The sequence below is a fragment of the Uloborus diversus genome, chromosome 2 (assembly GCF_026930045.1).
Source record: "Uloborus diversus isolate 005 chromosome 2, Udiv.v.3.1, whole genome shotgun sequence".
Taxonomy (NCBI): domain Eukaryota; kingdom Metazoa; phylum Arthropoda; class Arachnida; order Araneae; family Uloboridae; genus Uloborus; species Uloborus diversus.
In genome coordinates, this window is record NC_072732.1 from 20,651,570 (window position 1) to 20,670,334 (window position 18,765).

An 18,765-nucleotide genomic window follows, 5' to 3' on the forward strand; every position below is an offset into this window, starting at 1 on the left:
GTAACTTTTATTTCATTTGGAACTGCTACGTCAGCGTTGGCATGAACGTAATGGCGTAAATCGGTATCTTAAATCAACGCAATTGAAATTGTAGGTAAAAATCTTACCGTTTGCCGATTCATTTTCAGCGATTGCATCTTTAATTGCTTAGAGAGTTATTGAAATTGACTAAAGAAAATGCACAGTACTATCTAAACGAAAAACTCACTATATTAACAAAATATTTACAACTTAGAATAACAAATTTACAAATCGGACTCCATAAAAGATCATTCTTCCGTGTTCCATCAATTCTATTTATTTTATTTCTCGCGGTCGTAGATCGTCTGCTACGATCAACGCCCGCTGTTGCTAGGATATCCACCAGTCACATGGTTTGGTGTATGAGCAGCAAAAGGGTTGCCATAGCTCGGTCTATTCTTATTATTAGTCTATGCTTTTATGCTATTGATTTCTTGTTTTCGTCGAGCAAAAGCCATCTGGACTCAACGCTAATAATGTCAACTAATTAGCAAGAAACAATCACTTGCAGTTAAAGCTTTCAGTCGTGCACTCACAGAAAAAAACGGTGGTGAAGAAAATCATTTCGAAAATGGCGTTGGCCTTTCTTTCATGATCATTGAAGAAAGTAGTGGAGTATGCTCCAACCTCTTTAATTTGTACGCGATAAGCAAATAATACGGCGAATGGTTCCTTCTTAAAAAAGCAATATTTTCTTTGGCATGGTCCACATCTAGGATTAAAATGAATTTCAACAACTTTTCTGGTTTAGCAATTCGACAAAGAAAAATTATTCTGCCAGTGATGCTAAGTTCGTGATTACTTGACCTGAAGAGCCTCTTAAACTTTCGAATCGATACCTCACTCTAATACAATAGATGGCATTATACTAAACTCTTAATACACTTTCATTAGGCTCCGAAGAAATTTCAGCATTTGTTTGCTTTCCAAAATGTCTCATAATTTACTTCAGCACTGCATAGTAAGTTAAGTAGTTTGTTTCGTAACATTTGAAGTAAAGCTATGAGGATGACAGTTGCTCGCTTGTCACAGCGAAACTCGTACATTCTTGGATATTGGACTTGGTGTGTACCTACAATTAAGGCTCCTATTAGGTGTTCTACCTACAATGTGTCCCAGAAGGGAGAATCCTTGAATGCTTGGAGAATTGTTCCATTCCCAATAGAAGAATAACAATAGCATTTGACACTGGCAGCTAGAGTTTCCCCTTTTTTGGAAGGGTGAGGTTGAACATAAAGCAAATAAATATTACCATTAGAAGAATAACAATGGCATTTGACACTGGCAGCTAGAGTTTCCCTTTTTTTGGAAGGGTGAGGTTGATCATAAAGCAAATAAATATTACCATACTAGGGTTAGCAATATGGTGCAAACTGATGAGTTCTTGAGGTTGACAACCAACTCAGCGAGGTGAGCAGCGCTCCTGTAGTTCATGATGAATGCTGTACAGCATGAATAATTTGTGCTCTCTTTTTTAAAGGATTCGTTCTTATTACGCAGATCTAAGCGTTCTAAAGATGTTTGTAAAAGAATTTAAGGTATACTATACCTGTATTCTATACCTAAACAGGTACCTATGACTAAACAAGTGTTAACCTGTGCTCTGTACCCAGGGGCTTGCACAGAAATTTTGGGGTCCGTCACAAATGACTTTTCCGGGCCCCCTCCATATTGTTCACCCCAATATCTCACCTCAAGTTTTAAAACTATTGGGCCCCCTTCAGGTTCGGGCCCAGGCCAACAGGTGTCCCTTCTCCCCCTCCCCCCTGTCTGTACCTAAAGTTCCTATAATCCGATCCGATATCACTTAATAAATATTTCAGGTAAAACTTAATATTCTACCAGCGTTCCGGCGAAATAATTTAAATATTTCGCGAAGCGTCGCGTTTATTTACGCGAATATTTTGTGAGCTTTATATTTTATCCTTGACATTTTAGTATTACATTACTAAACAACTTTTTCTCCAAATTAACCATGCGACATCTGTAGTCATATCCTAACTTTGATGAACGATTGTGTTTTGTATGGAAACAAATGGCATAGTGTTCGCTCCCCTTTGAAGTAGCAATAGTTTAGAGCGAGTGCTTTTTGCTGTAGTTGTAAGGCAAAAGTATCGTTGAACACAAACAGGCCTAAGCCAATTGATTGCTTTGCGGGAAACAGAACCCGTCTTGCTGCTAAAGGGTTTTTCTTTTTGTTTTCTTTACCAAGCTGTTTTTTTTCCTTCCCAACAATGTTTTAAAAAATCCTGAAATTTTACGGTGAAAGTTACTAGCATCCATGTTGCCAGCAACTTTTACCGTAAAATCCTATTTTACTGTAAAATTTCATGGTAGAACGAACGAGAGTCAAAATACGTTGCAGCTGGTTCGATCTCGGAACCTTCTTACCTTGCGTTCGACGAACCTCACCGGTCAACCGGTAAGTAACCGGTTATTAACCGGAGCGTTCTATGATCAACCGGTTACCGCACCGATTATCATTCTAAGCTGTTGATTGGGTGATTGGAGCACGTGATCATTAGCTGTCACGTGATTAACTAACCGGTTGCTACCGATCGTGTTCGTCGAACGTAAGCTTATTGGCACGCGAGTTCGATGACCACCATACCGATTGAGTCACATCGAGTGAAAGAGAAAATGGTCTTATATGCTTCGCACTCTATGTCCTGTGGTGTATCAAAGCCCGCTGCAATAGTTTATTTATTTATTTTCGGTACAAATGCTGTAATTTTTTTGTACTGTTAAACACTCCATTTTGCAGTAATATTTACCCTGAAAGTTTCCTTAGCTTTTAACAGTGAACGACGTAAGTGCCCTCATCTTTTATTTGCCATCATCAAGGCGCAGATATCAAAGGGACAAGATAATTTCATCACCTAGTTTTCTACTATAGGTAAAGACATCTGGAAACTCGCCCGATTCCTAATTACACTACGGAGTCAGTGTTTTAAAAAAATCACATAAAAAAAGATCATGTATAGCATACCTTTTGTACATTGTTTTTGAAGTCGGGGCTAAACGATGCTTTTTCGTCCTTCGTTGAAACTTCGGAATATACTTTTTCCATCTGTGAAATGATAAGTAGCTTGTTAGTAAATCTTTAAACACTTCTATTCCAGCTAAAAAAAAAAAAAAAAAAAAAAAACTGCAGTGCGTCGATAAAGACACACGACAGAAGTGATACTTTTGTTTTTTACAGAGAAGTGCTAAAATGGAGGAAGTGTTGTATTTATTGCTTGTCAATTTGACGAACTCGATGAACCTGACTCGTCCTAGAACCTCTCCCAAGGACAGAAACCTGTCCTCCATTTTGGTTCCAAGGGCACTTTGGATTCAGACTTGTTTCACGCACTTGCTAATGCACTTTACTATAGTCGTTGTGTCGTAACCAGGGTTCGAAAATATCATATTTTCGAAAATATCCGATATTTTGAAATATATCGGATATTTTGATATATATCCGATATTTTCAATCAGTGCAAATTTAAGTCATTAAATCGTAATTGCTTCCTCAAATCACTGCTGATAATTTTCTTATGTTGTTATTATAATGCATCAAGTTTAAAATTTTCTGTTTCTTTCTTTATTTAATTCATAAATACACATTTTATGTAAAAATTTAAGTACTTTGAATGGCCTTTAAATATAAATGATATTTACAACCATTAGTAAAATGTGATAATTTAATCTATTAGAAATAAAATGTAGCATAACTGATACATTTCTATTAATTTTAATTAAATTACTTAAGCAAGAGACTCATTTTTACTCATTTTTCTTTGATTACTACTTGTAGGAATTTTATATGTTTCAGAAATAAAAAATACGCATTAGTCAGTACATATTCATAAAACATTTTTTTTTCTGACCAATCAAAATAGTTACATTACTAATAGTTTTATGAATAGAAAATAAAGAAGGAATATAATAGTACTAGCATTCCCGTACCCGGCATTGCTCGGGTAATTTAATTAGCAGGGTTAACAGTGCTTGGTGCACCTAGTTTCGAAAATCCCCTATAATAATTACTTATTACCTATAATTTTTTCTAATTTTGGGAGGATCCCGGGACCCCTGGACTCCTTATATATATGCCCTTGTCCTTAACCGATCTTTAACTATTATTAAAGATCCTCTTAAAGTATTGATTATCTTTGCAAACACAGGCCATCCACATTTTATTGTTATACCTATGTTTAAGCAAGAACTTCTTTGTATACAACATATTTAGTTTTTTTTTTTCTGGTGCTAAAATTATTAAGCTGCTTAATGAACTGACTTTCGAGCAAGCTACATAAAATTGGTCGTGTGATAAAAAGTCCTCTCTTAAATCGATCCCTGCTACTTTTAATGTCTGTCCTTGTGACTTATTAACGGTTATTGCAAAGCGAACTTTTACAGGAAACTGCACTCTTGTAAATTCAAAAGGATAGTCCACCTGTGATGATGTTCTTAAAAACTTCGTTTCTAATTTTGAAAAATGAAAGCAAAAGACAGAAACATTATTATTTGACTTGAGAAAAGTCTCGAGAATCGCGTGAGAAACAAAAACAATATCAAATTCAAAATTCGCTATCGAGCAAAAGTTGAGAGGAAGTACTGAATAATGATTTGAATGGAGGAAAGCCTCCAAAAATAAGGGATTTAAATTTCAATGACAGGTTTTAATTTCACAGAAATTAAGGGGTTTTAATTAATTTCTCCCGAACTAATTGATATTTCGAAAAATCCTTTCTTAGTGGATACTTTCGTAATCATGTGGACATGCCTGCCAAATTTCAAGTCTGAGGCTTCAGCAGTATTGGCTGTGCGTTGATATATATATATATATATATATATATATATATATATATATATATATATATATATATATATATATATATATATATATATATATATATATATGTTATCTCAGGACATTGATTTTTATACATTAAGATTTACACTACATTAATGTCACATTAATATGTTACATGAATATACTCTATTACTTTTGTTATTTTTGATGATATGATTAGTACATTTAATTTTTACATCGCAAATGTGGTTCTTCGAAAAAATAAATATGGAAAATATCAAAATATGATATTTTCAAAATAAATATCGGATATATATCGTGATATATATCATGATATGTATCGACCGATATATATCGGCGAACCCTGGTCGTAACTGATGAAAATTAGAGTAAAACTCACTTTCAGCTGGGTTCTAGCAAGGTAGCAAAATTAACAAGGTGACTAATGCATATCTTAAAATAAATAATAGCCTCGGGAAATATTCCCCTCTAAGAACCCAATTTTCACGCTTAACTTGCTTTAAATGTGAATGAATGAAATCTGCTTTTATTAACTACTAGTGGTACCCGCACGGCTTCGCCCGTAATAGAAAAATTAAAAGGTCTTTTGGTTCGCCTGTATTTACAAATAATGTATGGTGAATTTTCTCGCCAATTGGCTTGTGCCCATATTACGGTTCCACGTTATGATAATTTCGTAATTTACTCTTCCATCTTATGATATTTTTGTTCTTAAAATTGAAATAGAAAAAGAACTACATCGAATTTTCGAAAAATCGCTTCGAGGTGCACACCCCCATGCTACAAACTAACCCTGTGCCAAATTACATGAAAATTGGCCGAACGGTCTAGGCGCTATGCGCGTCACAGAAATCCAAATATCCATACAGAGAGACTTTCAGGTTTGTTATTTAAAAAGAAAAGAAAAGAAGAAAGATAAAGAAGTAACGAAAAGAAAGATAAAGAAAGAAAATTTTCAGAACAAATTATTTCCCATTTTATTAAATTTCTGTGAAAAATGGGCTTAAAATTGGAATAGAAAGAGAACAAAATCGAATTTTCGAAAAATCGCTTCGAGGTGCACACCCCCATGCTACAAACTAACTTTGTGCCAAATTTCATGAAAATCGGCCGAACGGTCTAGGCGCTATGCGCATCACAGACATCCGGACATCTAGACATTCAGACATTGAGCTTTATTATTAGTAAAGAAAACATTCAAACACCAATCAAACTACACGTCTACTGTTCAGATTCCAACTCTCAACAACGCGGTTTTCGTATACATACAGAATTGCAAGTAGGTATTAAGCAACTGACTTGCCTGCAATTTTCGCAAAGCTACGGAATCCAGAGACACAGTTTACTCTCGTTTTGAGCTTAGCCGATCTCGTCGGCTAAGCTCAATCGAACAGTAGACGATACACTTAATAAACACGCTGAATTAATCTTTAAACTGGAAGCTAAAAATGTTTTTCACAACAGTGAGAAGTCTGCATTAGTGCAACTAAGGAAAAAGAAGTGTAGCAATTAAGGGAAAGTTTTGACAAAAATGCTTGATTTTCACAGAAAATTGATGAAAACCTGTGAAATCCCGGAACGCTGCCCGAAACTATAGTGTGACGTTTTGCAATTTTCTTACAGTGTAGTTCCTTTTTACTTCCTTTTACAAAAAAGGAAGTATTGCATTCGCGAAAAAAATTTCACTCAAAAATCGACCTTAATTTCCATTTTGCTCACCCCCGAATGAATGTCGAGTTTTGTTTTCGACTCAACCACACGTGGATAAGTGACTAAGAACGTATAAACACACGAAATAAACATTTTGACGATTTCCGAGTTAGTTACGAGTTTTTTCGTGACGTCTGTATGTATGTATGTGCGTACGTGCGTATGTGCGTATGTATGTCGCATAACTCAAGAACGGAATGTCCTAGAAAGTTGAAATTTGGTACGTAGACTCCTAGTGGGGTCTAGTTGTGACCTCCCTTTTTGGTTGCATTCGGGTGTTTCTAAAGGGGTCTTTTGCCCCTTTTTGGAGGGAAATCAGTTAATTTCGATGTGAACTCAGGTGATGTTATAATTTCTCGGACACTTGACGATATATCGCCAGTCTTTTGGTCGCCAAGTTTAGTCGCCAACTTGGCAAAAAATTTGGCGATTTTTTTTTTTTTTTTTTGAATCTGGTTTCAATTCGGCCACTGTTGGTGATATTTAGAGAGTAAACTAGTTCAGGACTTACAAGCTCTCCGATGTCCTTGGCTGTGTTGTGGAGCTGCTGCGCCGCCTGGAACCTCTGCCTCCACTCCTCCCTCTCCCGCAGCAGGATCTCCCGCTCTTTCTTCATGCGATCTGAGAGGCCTCGGAGTTTGGCGTGGGATTCCCGGATTTCCAGGAGGCTGCTGTGGAGCTGGAAAAAAGGACATCATACCGTACGATTAACTCCTTGAAATCCTCGGCATATATTTTTTGAAGTAGTTAAAGTACAGTGCTGGCCAAATTATTAGACTAAAGAGGTTTTTTTTTGTACACTATTTGTACTAAAATACTATTTATTTTACTGTTAAAGTACAGTACATAATGTACACTGGTTATTACGTTATTTTAACATAATTTAATGTTTGCAGGTGGCAGCACTGTCTGCTTTGTTTATGTTCTTTGTTTATCTACCTACCAGGAACATAACCTCAATCAGCTTAAACAGTTCACTAGCTCTTTTTATTAGTGTGTTCTGTTGTATTTAAAGTTAGTTTTAGGTAATTAGTGAGTATGTGTATGTGAGTATATACAATAGTAGGGAAAAACAATTTTTTATCTCCTTTTTTAAAAAATTTAAGAAATGGTGTAAACCTTGTGAAAAGTGTGCCAAAAAGATTTAAAATGCTCATCAAGAACAAGGGAATGCATACTAAATATTAAATATTTATTTCACTGTTCGTTAATGTGTCTATAGTTATGTAATCAATAAAGAATTTGCTTTTAAAACAGTCTTAGTCTAATAATTTGACCAGCACTGTAGGGGATTGCGGGCCAAAGTAAAATAGTAAAGATATCTTTCCTACCACGAACAAATTGGAAATTTGCTTTGAAAATTGCAGTACAGAAAGAAAGAGCAATGCATTTTGTAGTAGAACTTGCATTGAAAAATTATTTTTAATTTTTGGCAGTACATTTTTACCTTAAAAACGTGGAAAATATTTAATTTTCTCAATGCACTCCATGTACCCCTATGCTCCACAGAAAAATATTTCATTTTTCAGTTTGCTCCATGTACGGGGCAAAGTTTTTTTTTTCTCGTGAAGAGAACTTTAGTCAGAAACTTCCTCCTTTAATGATGTTGGAATAATTTTTGTTTTATGAAAAAGAAGTGGCGCAATGGGGTGGTTTCCTTCAGTCAAAAGTAGTACTTTTAGTCACGGAAATTGATAGAATAAGCAAAAATAAATAAATAAATAAATAAATAATAATAACTTTGACCCAGAAAATACTTTCATTTTCCCAGCAGTTATTTTTTAATTAATTTTTAAACTGTCCGATTTTTCAAACAAGACGTGGTCTTGATGACATCACAAATGATGCACTTTGCCGCATCTTTCACCACGGTTCCACGTTATGATGATCAAGAAACGAATTAAAATTGCGCTCTACGCTTGCTAGCAACCATATCGTTGCCAATACACGTGAGTAAAGATGCGAATTAAATATTTAGCTCTGTGAGTGGCAACACTAAATGGCATTTCATCATTTGTGATGTCGTCCGGCAGAAGTATAAACAATGAAAGCGCACCGATTTAAGTAATTTTTTAAAAATATTAAACTTAGACAAATTATATAAAAAAAATGGTCAGATCCTATGTTTTTAAACATGCTCTTTCAGAAAAAATACTTTTAAAATTTTGGAAACGACCCCATTGTTTTTAGAAGTTTAGAAATTATTTTTCAAGTCGTGTCTTTCAACTTGGTATTAAGTGAAATACTTATGCAATTTAATCCCTTCGTCAACCTGGAACTCATATGATATTACAGTGAAATTCCGTTACAACGAATACCAATACAACGAAATTTCCGTTTCAACGAAATACATTTTCAGTCCAGATTTAAATTCTTGTACATTGTTTTAGTTCCGTTACAACGAAATTTCCGTTACAACGAACAAAATTTGATATCCCTTGAAGTTCGTTGTAACGAGATTTCACTGTATTTCTTCAAACAACGATATTTTGGTTTCCCGATTTACCTTAAATGTAGATTTTATATTTTATTTGTTTATTATTATTATCATTATTATTATTATTTGGATCAGTAACACCACTCTTTCACGTAAAACCACATATGGGACATTAAAATGAATACAAGAATCATCTATTCATTATTTTTGATTTCTGAAGCAGATTAAATAAAAATGGTTTCACTGTGTTACAATGTTTTTGCTGAAAATTTTATTATTGCCACTTAATTTTTGTTCTTATTTTCTCTCAATTTCATTTGCAAAATGAAATTATTATTATCAAAAAAATTGAACTACCTCAGTGCTTTGTCTACTGTCTGCCATCGATTACATGGAAAGGCTGATATCCGGTTTATAGGCGGAAATGGACGTATCTATTACTTTATAGGGATGTTAGTTGGTTTCTTTTAGATGTGCACTTTTGCCTCTCTGTTATTTAGCCTTAGTTTTGTAAAAATGAAAATTTGCTCACAGCAACATTTTTTTAATCTAAAGTATATTCGATCTATGTTCTCACGGCAAAAACTAATTGATTTATTTATTCTCAACAAAGTTCTGAGTTTACCATTTTGCTTTTACGTTCCTGAACGAAATGAAAATTGTATTTTCTTTTGTTGTTTCCATGGTAACTATTTTTGTTTCCCTTTATTTTATTTTTGAGAATGCAATAAATGAATAAGGCACTAGTGACATTATGAAGCTTACGCATCAAAATCCCATCGTTATTTTCCCTTCTCCCCTGCTAGACTTATTCAGATGGAATCGTCATTACTTGGCAGATTGCCGAATCACATACAATCCGTTGTCAAACAGTACAGCATTAAGTTTTATTGTAATCATTGCGAGCATAATTGTACAGCGTTTTCAACAGATTTTGAATACCTAATGCAAACAAAAACATCCAAGTTCTTTGGATTTGAAAGAACCAAGCGTTTAAAGTAACACTCTTTTATTTAAATAAACTATTGTAATAAAAATCAATAGAATATACGAATGACATAAATTTGTATTGATCACATAGGGTTTGCGAGAAATGTAGTTGGTAAAACTCTCCCCGAAACAAAAGTCTGGTTAAGGTCCTAATTGAAAGAGACACCTAAATCTAATAACGATAATAATTAAGTGCACTAAATTACTTTCAGATGAAATCACTCTAGGCGTTATCCCATATTATGGCATTATTTCGTAGCCAAGCGTAAGCTAGTCGCAAATCAATTTCATCTGTAATAAGACTTTCCCGCCAAGACATTTCTATAAAAATTCTGTAAAAGTGTTTTCTCTGTCAGCATATTGTTAAGGCAAGAAAGCAACTTGTCCGGGTTATAGTGCAGCTCTGGTTAGTTGAGCTGTGACCTTGACTATGTTTACCTGTTTTAGAGGAGTTTAGTGAACAATAGACGTGATTTTGGCTGGGACTTTAGTTGAAATATTTTTGAAAAACTACTAAGAAAGTTTCTCAACTGAACTTAGCGACAAGTATCCCTCCCTATTTACCGAAACAGAGGTAAACATTGTCCGATTTTGTAGTAAGTTACAGCCCTAAGCCAAAGCAAAGGCAGAAGTACTTAAAATACACCGCCAGCTCAGTTATTCCATCCGAGGACTGCCGTTTGTGCTTTTTAGCACTCATCAGCCCGGAATAGGAATCACATGAGCTGGAGGCGAAAAACCTCTTATATAGTAAGTTACGCCTTAGCCCTGGCTATAGGGCGGTAACTTACTACAAAATACCATGCTTTGCCATCAATCTTTGAGTTGAACCGCACCATTTCTGTGGTCGATCATCTGGTTTGATAATTCTGCATTAGCTACCAGTTTGTTTTGCTCTCTTGACTCGCTTAAGAGGTTTTTCGCCTCTAGCTCATGTGATTCCTATTCCGGGCTGATGAGTGCTAAAAAGCACGAAACTGCAGTCCTCGGATGGAATAACTGAGCTGGCGGTGTATTTTAAGTAAACATTGTCAGAGTTTGAGCTCAATTTCTCAGAGCCCCACAATACTGTATGATATACAGTCGCGAGCAAAAGTTTAAGACCAGTAGTCATTTTCCTGTATTTTGACAGATTGCATCATTTTCACTCATGATCGCGCCATCTCGTGCGTTGATTGCATCAGACACCTTGCTATTGATAAACGTGCCTGTCTCGTTTATCAGTAGTTCGGTATGTGATTTTGCACATGCAGTCAGGGTTGCCAGATTTCAGAACAGTAAATACGGGACAGGCTTCTAAGAGTGAAAGCGGGGGGGGGGGGGATTTTTTAAGGTTGAGGGCAGTTACTGGATATGGTGTATTTTTAAGAGGCGCTTTCCGACGTAGAATGTTTCTTTATGAAAAATTTGAGAAATTCAATCTTATCAAAGCATTAAACTTTACAAAATGTCGCCGATCAAAGTATAAAAATCGTTTTCATCGCGATTGCCGACGCATGCGCAGGGGTATATTTCCAATATTAGTCAATGAGCAAAGACGAAGTAATGATTGGTCTGCCGCCCATGCCAAAACAAAAACCAAATTGAAACGAAAATAACTTTTGCGTTCGCTGCCACATGATTTTCTTTTTGCTCTTTTTTTTTTCACATTTTTTGCTTTACTAAATTTTTTTCCTTAAAATAACGCCTCGTTTTGTAAAATATTGTAATAAGTTAGAATACGGGACTTTAGCCGTCCCGTATGGAAGTTCCCCGGGACGCGCACTGTTAAAAATTTTCCGGAAAATTTACGGTAATTGTTACTGGCATCCATGTTGCCAGTAACTATTACCATAAAAATCAAATGTTACAGTAAAATTTTACGGTTTCCTCGGTAGGCCACAGCAACCAATTGGAGCTGGGATCGCTTATTTTTCCGGTATAAATTACCGTAAAAATCAGCGATGCGTTAACTCCGCCATTTTACAGTAACAATTACCAGAAAATCTTCCTGAATTTTTAACAGTGCGGGACAATTTCTTAAAATACGAGACTGTCCCTTGAAATCCGGGACGTCTGGCAACCCTGCAAACAGTGTTGTTCTTCACAGGACCCGACTAACTAAAAGTGTGCCCCTAGGCCCACAATAGTTTGGAGGGCCCCTGAAGGTTCTATAGTGGAATGCAGTGATTGATTTACAGGTTTGCGGACCCCGTCAGAATGCATTTTTGGAAGCCCCTTTGCCTATCACAGAATCATGTAAATTATTTATCATGTGCATTTTATGAATCTCCTTTGGGGCCTCTCTTAATAATGGCATGGTAAATTTGGCTACTGGCAGAGTGAATAAAAATTCTGACTGACGAAAGTTTTTGAGCAATCACGATTGCTTATTGCTTTCATTTGACTGTTTTTGATGTCCTATCATTTTTCCCACCGCCACCCTCCACAGCATCACCGTCGACCGAGTCCTCACAACGCTGCACCTCTAGCGAAAACCGTCTCCAGGTTTCGTCAATATCCTACACTTACACGCATACATACATGCACCCACACACATATACATATATGCACCTACACACATACACAAACACATACACACACACTCACATACACATAACTACCCACACACTCATGCCTGCACACAGACACAAACACATATGCCTACACACACATACCCCCACACACACATACACACAACTACCCACACACTCATACCTGCACACAGACACAAACACATATGCCTATACACACATACCCTCCACACACAAACACACACGCTTACATATACACAGACACTCGTGATTGCGAAAAACATAATTTGAATTCAAGATGACAAAATTCAATTTTTTTTTTTCCAATTACCAAGTCATTATTTTAAAAATATGTGCATTTCTCGTATTGTTGTAATGCTATGCATAATTCTTTAAGTAATTTGGGGCCCCTTAATAAGAGGGGGCCCAAGGCCCAGGCCTCGTAGGCCTGTGCGGTAATCAGGCCATGGTTTTTCAATAGTTGTATAATGGGTAAAAAATCTTCACATACTGTAGAAAAACGGGCAGAAAAAAGTGGCCTTGCATGAAGTTGGATTTTCTTAACGTAAAATAAGTTTGAAATTAAATGTCATCAAGACAGCTGTCCATCAATCTGTCAGTAAATTCAAAATTTCCGAAAATTAATACGGATCTTAAGAGAAACGATCGCCCAAGAAAAACTAGTGCACGTAATGATCGTGTGATAAGAAAGATGGTCACTTAATGTTCTACAACCTCCCACACAATAGAATTAGAGTTGATCTGTCTGCAAAAGATACCAACGACAGTTCGAGTACTATTTCGAGACATTCCACTAAAAAGATTTTGTTGAGCAATCACGACTGCTTATTGTTCTCATTTGACTGTTTTGAATTCCTATCATTTTATTTTCCCGCCAGCACCACCGTCGCGTCGACCGGCCTCACGATGCTGCTCCTCTTGCGAAAACCGTCTCCAGGTTGCGTCCATATCCTACACACACACGCATACACACACACACGCCTACACACACTCATGCCTGCGCACAGACACAAACACACACTCCTACACACACAGACACAAACACAGACTCCTACACACAGACACAAACACAGAATCTTACACACACAGACACAAACACAGGCTCCTACACACACAGACACACACATATTACACACACTCATGCCTGCACACAGACATATGCCTACATACACACACGAACGCCTACACACACACACACACGCGCATACACACAGCACTGCATACACAACACGCACACACATGCATACATACACACACACGCACCCACACACATGCGCCTACACAAACACACACGCGCATTCATACACACACACGCTCGTGATTGCGAAAAACATAATTTGAATTCAAGATGCCAAAAATTCAAATTAATATTTTTTTTTATTATATTATTTTCTCATAAGCATAAATTACTTTAAATCCGATTTTTCTACGAGTGGTCTTAAACTTTTGCACACGACTATAGTACCACGGGCAAGTTACTTTTCCTGCATTATCCCTGTGCCAGCAGAGAAACATCTTTTACAGAGTTTTAATGTGTCTTTGCGACTAAGTCTTTAAAGTGAGATTGATTAGCGACTAGCATTCGCTCTGTCCTAGCTGATGTCGCTCTGGGGTCATTTATTTGCTGTTATCCTTAGTATTAGAGTAGCACCTGCGTAAATTTTGTAACCAACTTAGTGCTTTTATTTGTTATTGTTAGTAATTTTATTTTGAGTGTTCTTGTGAATGGTTCTTACATCATAAAACTATTTCGAAAAGTTTTTTGTATTCTAACATAGCGTCACAATTTAGCCGCCGCTTATGTGAATCACATTTGTTCTAAACAGTTTTGATTCCATAAAGCAGCTGATTCAAAAAAGTGGGATTTTATTGTCTTTAACAATTTGATTCATTAAAGCGGTTGATTCCATTAACAACTGATTCAATTAACTGGCGTCCACTGTAGTAGTTATTTATTATCTTTATATATTAATAGGCAAGCCGTTTTCTTTCGGTACCGATTTCACATCTGTTTATGAACCGATTTCCTTCATTCTTTTTTTGTTCGGTAGCTATTGCCGAGTTTTAGTGTCATCAATAAAAAATTTCGAAATCGAGCGCTAATTAACGGAGATATTAATAAAAAACGCATTTTCGTCCTAAATGGCTCTTTCTACGAGAACGGATGGTCCACTTTTTTCGAATTTGATATGGTTGGAAAGGTCTTTAAAAAATACTCCTAACGAAAAAATTATCCGGGCGCCCAAGGTCCAACAACCTAAATCCACTAGAAAAAAAGTTATAAGCGTTTTTTAGTCAGCGAAACTCAAAAATTTAAATTTTATCTATTTTCCATTGTTGAAATTCATTGTTGGAAGCGTGAAACATTAAGTTTTAATTCATTTTTTAAACCGCTTTTTCTACACGAAAAATGTATTTTACTGCTTCGAGCTTGGTATGGTTGGAAAGCTCGCGAAAAATGCTTTAAAACACGTTTTACCCCGTTTTACCGCATGAAAATCGAAACCGCTCTGTTGGCTAGAAACAGCGCTAGAAGCAATTAAAAGTTAGTGATAATTCATTTTTATTTGCTTTTTCACGCGACATAGTTAGCGTGAAGAAATTGCTGAATAATATTGTGGTGTTGCCAATTTTCGCTTTAGCATAAAGAAATGAAATACTTGCATTTCTTTTTATTATTGAGACTTTTTAGGTAGCTACGGGCATTTAAAATATTTTCATTTCGATTATGTTTTCGCGATTTTAATATTTAAATAAATTATTTCACGGAGTGATGGACGACTTTCAGTTCCAGCTCCCAATAATACCTGCATTTGCTATCACCACAAACAGATCTCAAGGTGAAACTTTTGAGAAAATTGGCTCATTATTACGACGTCCAGTGCTTTTGCATGGATAATTATATGTTGCCGTGAGTAGAGTTCGTTCATTTGACTGTTGGAAATTTTATATTTAACGGCAATATTATGCCTACTTTTACAAAAAATATTGTCTGTACAGACGTTTTACGTATTAAGGGAGTTTTGCGGCATCATTTCATTCAGAACGACTTCCATAATTGTGAAATTGGCAAACTTTAACCGTTTTGGCACTATTGCCAGGACGAGAAATATTTTTCTTTTGCATTCGTAAAAAACGAGTACAGGTGGGGTTCATTAAATTGTAACCGTTCGTGACAAGGCGGAGGAAATAAATGACTAGAGGAACATACAATGGGGAGAATGGGACATCAAGCTTTTTTTTTTTTTTGATAAGAATGTTTATGGAAAACAGTGTGATATGTGGCAAAATGAAGAGGGGTTATGGTGAAGTGTGAAACTTAGCGACAAAGTGGAGAGAGATCAAAAATTTTGAAAAGTGCATTTGTCAGTTTTCCCCTAAACCGTAAACAAATCCCAAACACGATTTTTTTTAAAAAAATTACACTATTGTAACGGATTCGGTGCGACTTCCACTTTCTTGAAATGAAGACACAGTTCTTGATAAAAACACAGGAAATTTATTTACACTATGTACAGGAAAGATCGTCAACAACTGCTAAATTATTCATCAGCAATTAAGCAATTATCACACAACACCGTAAACTCAACGTTTACACACGTATTTACTTCCAAATACGAAAACAACACAGCGAAATGCCTCGCTATAAACAGAGCTAATACACACTCTCAGTTCGAAATATCAATCGAAACTCACTTTTTATCCATCGCTAACGGTTTATATACACACCGAAAAGAAATCTCTCAAATATTCCACACGCTTCTGAAAATAGTAGACCGTTATCAAATTTTATCAATGAACAAAAAGGAAATAGGGGGGTCGTATACTTTAGCCATATGAAAAGGGGTTGTATATTCATTACGGGAAACTATTTACAGGTTACGTTACTACAATAATTACTATTTACAGGATTTGTAACACTATTATTGCGACGTCCAGTGTTTTTGAATGGACAATTTTGTAATGTAGCAAGTAGGATTCGTTCATTTGACTGTTTGGAATTTAATAATTCTAACGGCAGAGGTCAAGGCAATTTACTCAATAATATTAAACTTATTAAAGAAGCATTGTTCATGCAGAAGTTTTACATATAATCTGAGTTTTGCAGGATCATTTCATTCGGGAAGATTTTGATAATTGTTAAATTGGCGTTCGCTCTTCATCTATTGGCGTCAAATTTTTGGCACCAACTGCAGCTCGAGAAATGTTTTTACTTTGCATACGAAAACAAAGAGTAGGGAAATGTATATTTGCATACGGTTGCACACAATATGGGGGCTGTCCACGAATGAAGTCCCGCTTTAAGGTGGGGTTCACGAAATAGTAACAGTTTGTGACAAGAGGAGCATACAATGGGGAGAACATGACAACAAGCCTTTTTGTAATAGGAACGTTTATGAAAAATAGCGTGACATGTGATGAAGGGAAGAGGTGGTATAGTGAAGTGCAAAATATTGTGACAAAGGGGGGGGGGGAGAGGGTCGAAAATGTTTAAAAGTGTGATATCCGTTATGCACTGCCCTTAACCATAAACAAATCACAAAGTCGACCTTTTTACTTTCTTCTATATCTAATATATAGAAGAAAGTATTGGATTCGTGCAAATTTTCGAATTTCGAATTTTGACGGATTCGAACGTTTTGAGGTGTGCTGAGTCCATTTCGACTATTTTTGGAAAATGTCTGTCTGTCTGTGTGTATGCGTGTGTATGTGTGTCACGTCTGTGTGTGACCAGTTTTTTGTGACCGCTCTACAGCAAAAACTACCGCATGAAATCGAACGAAACTTGGTACACATATGTGCCCCTATGTGAACTTGTGCCCATTGGTTTTTGGCGCGAATTCCTCCAAGGGGGGTGGAGCAATGGGACGTTTTTTGAGTTACGCGTGATTGCTATTCCTCAGGAAGTAACTGGCGGAATCAAACAAAATTTGGTCCATATGTTGCCATTAACAGGAACAGGTGCTGATTCAATTTTGGTGTCAATAACTCAAACGGGGGTTGAGCTATAGAACGTTTTTTGTCGTCAATTGTGACTGCTGTATCTCAAGAAATAATGAACGGAATGAAAGAAAAATTTATCGGCAAGTAGCCCTTAGTAGGTATAAGAGCTGATTTTATTTTGGTGTCAACAGCTAAAAAGGGGGTAGCGCAATCGCCCGTTCTTTTTTTCCATTGTGAGTGCCCTATCTCAAGAAGTAATGCTACGTTCTGGTTGAAATTTGGAATGTATGTGAATCCATATGTAAACAGGCTTTGGTTCAATTTTGGCGCCAATCGCGCCAAGAGGTGCTGATTTATTTTTATTATCATTATTTTTTAGCGAATAAAAATAGTTTTATTAATGCAACAATAAGAAAGATAAATCGTAATAGATTGTCGTCTGCGTATTTCTCGTGATTTTAATTGTATGGAAATGATCGGAAATATTATCTCAATGATTTAAAATTTTTAACTGTTGCCATCTTATGTTCGTTAACAAATAAAATATTTGTAATTAATTCAAGCAAGGCTTTTAAAATAATTTTCAATTTTCGCTCTTTGCTTTGCTTTTGCAATAATTCAGACATTGGGATGGTGGTCAAGTTTTTGCATGTGTCATTTCGTTTTTGTTGGGAATATTGCTTCCTCGTCAAGCATGGGGAGGGATCAGAAAAAAAAAGAAAAATATAGAAGAAAGTTTCGTGATGGCCACAACATACTAGTTTAAAAATTGTACTATTATTACGACGCCCAGTGTTTTCGAATGGACAGTTCTAGATTGACACGAGTAGAGTTCGTTCATTTGATACTTGGAAATTTATATTTCTAATGACGAAGAAGCAACTTACTCAGTAATAGTAGACGTTTTATAAGTAACATTGTTCACACAGTAGTTTTACGTATAAACTGAGTTTTGATGCTTCATTTCATACGGGAAGATTTCGAAAATTGGATAATTGGTGAATTTTATCCATTGGCGTCAATTGTTTTTGTTTCCAATGCCAGCGCGAAAAATGTTTTTCTTTTGCATACGTAAACAAAGAGTAGGGAAATATTTATTTGCCTAGGGATAGTACAAAGCAACATGATATCCAAAATAAAATTATTCAAGCCAGCAATTTGTCGACCACACCAATTTCTCAATGGGATTGTTTCCTTCAATCAAAAGTACTACTTTTAGTCACTGAAATAGATAGAATAAGAAAAAAAAAATGTTGAGCCAGAAAAAAACTTTTATTTTCTCAACAGTTGTTTTTTTTAAAACCTTT

At 35.9% G+C, this 18,765-nt stretch overlaps 1 protein-coding gene across 1 annotated transcript in view; it reads right to left on the reverse strand.

Moving 5' to 3' along the window:
- Window positions 1-18,765, reverse strand: part of LOC129217769 (trichohyalin-like) — a 150,957-nt gene that overhangs the window by 11,547 nt on the left and 120,645 nt on the right. Inside the window, 2 exon segments of the mRNA XM_054852113.1 lie at window positions 3,011-3,091; window positions 7,065-7,232. Coding sequence (XP_054708088.1) covers window positions 3,011-3,091; window positions 7,065-7,232 — 249 coding nt within the window.